General features: G+C 55.0%; 1 protein-coding gene across 7 annotated transcripts in view; it reads left to right on the top strand.

Annotated features, from left to right (window-relative positions):
• Slc27a1 (solute carrier family 27 member 1) overlaps positions 1-5,379 on the top strand; it is an 18,843-nt gene that overhangs the window by 8,459 nt on the left and 5,005 nt on the right. For all 7 annotated transcript variants that reach the window (XM_029532073.1, XM_029532072.1, XM_021219186.2 and 4 more), the window contains 5 exons: positions 2,430-2,824; positions 2,933-3,094; positions 3,183-3,252; positions 3,614-3,705; positions 3,773-3,882. In XM_029532073.1, the coding sequence (XP_029387933.1) occupies positions 2,430-2,824; positions 2,933-3,094; positions 3,183-3,252; positions 3,614-3,705; positions 3,773-3,882 (829 nt within the window). The remainder of the gene's footprint in view (positions 1-2,429; positions 2,825-2,932; positions 3,095-3,182; positions 3,253-3,613; positions 3,706-3,772; positions 3,883-5,379) is intronic.

Raw genomic sequence — 5,379 nt, forward strand, 5'->3', positions numbered from 1 at the left:
TTTTTTTTTTTAAGATTTATTTATTTATTTATTTATTTATTATATGTAAGTACACTGTAGCTGTCTTCAGAAACTCCAGAAGAGGGCACCAGATCTTGTTAGGGATGGTTGTGAGCCACCATGTGGTTGCTGGGACTTGAACTCAGGACCTTCAGAAGAACAGTTGGGTGCTCTTACCCGCTGAGCCATCTCACCAGCCAAGTTATGAGCCTTAATGTGGTTGTTGGGAATTGAATTTAGGACCTCTGTTTGATCTGGTCGGGCCCCACTTGCTCTGGTCGGCTCTGCTCGCTCAGGCCCAAAGATTTTTACTATTATAAATAAGTACACTGTAGCTGATTTCGGATGCACCAGAAGAGGGCATCAGATCTCATTATGGTTGGTTGTGAGTCACCATTGGTTGCTGGGATTTGAACTCAGGATCTTCAACAGTTAGTGCTCTTAGCCATGGTTGGAGGGAGCAGGGACTGAGGGAGCAGAGTTGACCAGAGTGATTGGGACCCACTGGAACAAGCAGAGGTCCTAAATTCAATTCCCAACAACCACATGAAGACTCACAACTGTCTATACAGCTACAGTGTACTCACATACATAACACAAACTTTAAAAAGTTATTTTTACTTAATGTTTTAGTTTTTTATTTTATTTTTCATGTGCACAGAAGTTTTGCCTGCATGTATGTGTGTACCATGTGCATGCCTAGTGCCTGCAGAAGGCGGAGGATGGTTTTATAACAGGGACCGCAGCGACAGGTGTTTGGGAACTGCCATGTGGTTGCTAGGAATTAAACACAAGTTCTCTGGAAGAGCAGCCAATGCTCTTACCTGCTGAGCAGCCAATGCTCTTACCTGCTGAGCCATCTCTCCAGCCCTGTTTTGTTTTGGTGATTTTTGTTTGTTTGTTCGTTTGTTTTTGAGTCCTGTTGCAGAGCAGTGTCTGGTCTCATGCTTCTACTCCCATTGCCTCAGCTTCCTGGATAGTTAGATGACAGGCACTGGGTGGCCCCCATCCCCTGCTCTTTCCCTCCAGGACAGGACAGGACAGGACAGGACAGGACAGGAAGTGAGTGAGTCAGTGGCAGGCCATGGGTTTAGAAGGTTGTGAGTGCCAGGGGAGAGATGCCAAGGCACGGATAGCTCTTCCAGGGCTCTTGGGGTGTTTTCTGAGCAGGGAACAGCTGAACAGAGCTCTGGGGAGGAGAACAGATGCTGAGGGAGAGTGTGACTGCTGAGCCTGTGCAAAGGAACTGGGGCAGATGGTGCTGGGTGTGTCTGCAGTATGGAGCAATGGGACACAGCTGGGATGGGGACGGCACAAGGCATTTTTTGTCCTCTCTTAAGTTTTACCCAGGCACTCAGGAGATGTTACCTATTTGGGGAGAAACAATAGAATCAGGCTCAGTTGGTAGATTAGTCTTCTATGTGTCCTGGCTCCCATCTCTAGCCACATAAACTAAGTGTAATGGCACATACCTTTGGACCTTTGCACCAGCTGAGTGGAGGCCACCCACCTCTTCTTCCACAGTCCCCACTGTCAAGAGTTCTTGACTGTTGTCACCCCTCCCATCACCTTCAATTCTGCCCAGTGCTCATCACGGTGTGGTGCTCTCCCAGAGGGCTGTGACCAGTCTTCAGAGTAGAGTGCAGTTGGGCAGCCTGAGGTGGGTGAGGGCGGACTGGATGAAGGAAGAAAGGAAACTGCTGGGGTTCTGTAGCCTGAGATGGGGTTGCTGTGAGTTCAAGGCTAGCCTGGGCTAGCAAGGAGCTATCAAGTGGGAGGTCAAGGCATTGGCAGGTTTGGTCACCATTCCCAGTGTCCTCTGAAGATGGGGTACAGTACTCAAAGGACAGAGGGGAACAGGGATGAGTTCTGAGACCTTCCTGATGACCATGCCTGTCAACCCAGATGTTCCAGATGATGAGGCAGGAGTGCAAGCTCTAGGTTAGAGGGCAGTTAGGGAGACCCTGACTCAAAAGTTAAAAGCAGGCAGGGGGCTCAGGGGTGGAGCCCCTGCCTAGGATCCTCCATAGAGGAGATGAGGTGGTGACGCTCCTGCCTAGAATCCTCAAGTGAGAAGCTGGGGGTTTGGCTTAAGGGTGGATGGAGCCCCTGAGTAGAATTCCCCAGTGAGAGGCTGGGGGTGTGGTAGTAGATTGCCTGCTAAGCATGTATACAACATCACAGAGCACAAAAGAGAATCTGACAATTGAAATTCAGGGCACCAGGCCATTTAGGGACAACTACTTGGTGACTAATTCTCATGTGGTAGACAGGCTGGCGTTGGGGATTCATAGCTTCCTGTCTCCTTGATTAATGCTCCCTGCTCTAAGATATCAGCCACTAAAGGACCCCTTACTGGGCCTCAGCTGTCCTGAGGCTCCCGAGGCTACAGGCAGCTCTGGACAGTGGCCCCATCTCTCTCTCTGCAGTGGCCTCTCTGTTCTGATTCGTGTGCGGCTAGAGCTGCGACGACACCGGCGAGCAGGAGACACGATCCCGCGCATCTTCCAGGCTGTGGCCCGGCGACAACCAGAGCGCCTGGCACTGGTGGACGCGAGTACTGGCATATGCTGGACCTTCGCACAACTGGACACCTACTCCAATGCTGTGGCCAACCTGTTCCACCAGCTGGGCTTTGCACCAGGCGATGTGGTAGCTGTGTTCCTGGAGGGCCGGCCAGAGTTCGTGGGACTGTGGCTGGGCCTGGCCAAGGCCGGTGTGGTGGCTGCGCTTCTCAATGTCAACCTGAGGCGGGAGCCCTTGGCCTTCTGCCTGGGCACATCAGCTGCCAAGGCCCTCATTTATGGCGGGGAGATGGCAGCGGGTGAGGCCTGGTGGATACCAGGAGGGTGGGGACCTAGGGACCTCAGGGATAGGGAGATGCTGGCCAGGGGTGCTTCATGACTGTGACCCTGAGCCTCTGTCACCACAGCGGTGGCGGAGGTGAGCGAGCAGCTGGGGAAGAGCCTCCTCAAGTTCTGCTCTGGAGATCTGGGGCCTGAGAGCATCCTGCCTGACACGCAGCTCCTGGACCCCATGCTTGCTGAGGCGCCCACCACACCCCTGGCACAAGCCCCAGGCAAGGGCATGGATGGTAAGTGGAGGGGTCCCTGACATCTATCCTCCCCCCGCCCCCTCCCATCCTCTGCTCTCCTGGTGCCTGACCCCTGCTTCTTGTGCAGATCGGCTGTTTTACATCTATACTTCTGGGACCACCGGGCTTCCTAAGGCGGCCATTGTGGTGCACAGCAGGTAAGCAGGGTCCTAGGGCCCTCCCTTCCCCATGGCCTGCCTATGCTGGAACCTGTCACCCTGTCCCCTTTTTCTCCTCCTCCCCTTCTGGCAGAGGGCCACCTAGCTCCTGCTCCGCCCCCCNCCCCCCCNCCCCGCCGCATTGGCTAGCATCCTTGAGGTTTTATATCCTAAATCCCGTGACCATTCTGCTTTGCCTATACTGAGTCATAGTAGCTTAGTCCTGTCTGGCCCCTAGCCAACCACGGTCTTTTACGCCTTGGAACCTTTCCATTTGCTGCACCCTCAGGCAGCCTTCCCAGAGGGCTTCCCCAGATGTGCCACCTCTAGATCTCTGCCAGTGACTTGCCTCTCCCTGCAGGTACTACCGCATTGCCGCCTTCGGCCACCATTCCTACAGCATGCGTGCAGCCGACGTGCTCTACGACTGCCTGCCACTCTACCACTCTGCAGGTATGTGGGCCCCCAGGGGAGTGGACAGAATCCCTCAGCGACCCTCACCGCTGCCCTCTCTCTCTAGGGAACATCATGGGTGTGGGGCAGTGTATCATCTACGGGTTGACGGTGGTACTGCGCAAGAAGTTCTCCGCCAGCCGCTTCTGGGATGACTGTGTCAAGTACAATTGCACGGTAGGCCCCGTGCCTTCTCAGGCCCCTCCCACCACACCAGGGGTACAGCAGCCCCTGTGCTCAGACTGGATCAGGACACGCCCTCCTTCTCGGCTGTGCCCGCGTGGAGGGTCTCTTTCTGTATAGCTGATCCTAATGAGGCTCAGTACCTGCCTTCAGGGAGTGCCTCCTGCCCTGACCACACCCCTCCCGTCTGGCTCCACCTTATGTAGCTCTCCTGTACCACCCGGACCTCACCCTAAGCTAGCTTCCACTCTAGACTGCTTTCTGTTCCCCAACTTACCAAGCCCCGCCCTTCCGGCTCAGCCACGCCTCACCCGACCACTGCTCCTCTGGTCCTGCTGTGCCCGGCCAATCCCTTGTCTCTTTTGGCCAGGTCCCATCCGTTGTGCTTAGTCGCCACCTCTCCTTGCAAGGCCACACTGGGCAGATTGGGTCCTGCCTGCATAGGTCCCAGTTCTCCCATCCAGGTTGTTTGCTACCAGTCCAGGCCATGCTCTAACTAGATGGTCCTGTCTAGTTAGCCTTGCCCACTCTGCCTACCCGCCCACCTTGATCTTGGGGTCTCTGTCCCAGTGAGGACAGGGGACCAGCCTATGTCCCTGCAATGCTAAAGGCTTTCTGTGTAAATTCTTTGGAGCCTTCTACAGCATCACCAAAGACTGTACCTGTTTTACAGTCAGGGAAACTGAGGCAGCTGAGCTGGAGGCTGGGTACCCTGAATCCCTCCAGGTGCTGCCTGCACAGTGCTGGGGTCCTTCTGATGGGACCAGAGGCCATGGGTAGGATCAGCTCTGTGGGTGGGGAAAGGCCTAGGCCCCTGTGTGGTTAAGCACAGGCAGGGTATTGTGGCCAGAGTGCCTGGAGCACAAGCAGGCCCTGAGCAAGCGCCCTCCCTGACCACCCCGGCATATCCTCCCTGACCCCCAGCACATCTGACTGGCAGAATTAAACCCTTGCTCTTCCCCAGCTGAGGTGCGGGGCTGCTGGATCAGAGGAGGAAAGAGCTGGGTGTGTGCAGGATCTAGAGGCACCAGCAATTGACAGACAGGCCCAGTGTGTGGCAGGCAGGGCTTATCCAGATCACATAGCCTGCTCAGCAGTGCTGGAGGCCCCTGTCCTCTGCCAGCATTGCAGGATTTTACATCTGTCTTGGGGAAATTTCTAATCTGACTTTGAAACGCTACAGTCACTTGAGAAAAAGACAGAGGAGCCGGGTGGTACCAGGTCAGCACAGAGCCTAGCCCAACGTGTTTAAGGCCCTGGAATCGACCCCTAGCAGCCCCCAGCACACTGCTGTTGCCAGTTGGCTGCATATTAAAACTCAGGTAGGGAGCCGGGCAGTGGTGGCTCACACCTTTAATCCAGCACTTGGGAGGCAGAGGCAGGCAGATTTCTGAGTTCGAGGCTAGCCTGGTCTACAGAGTGAGTTCCAGGACAGCCAGGGCTACACAGAGAAACCCTGTTTTGAAAAACCCCAAAACAGAGCCGGGCATG

Source organism: Mus pahari, chromosome 19 (assembly GCF_900095145.1).
Source record: "Mus pahari chromosome 19, PAHARI_EIJ_v1.1, whole genome shotgun sequence".
Taxonomy (NCBI): Eukaryota; Metazoa; Chordata; class Mammalia; order Rodentia; family Muridae; genus Mus; species Mus pahari.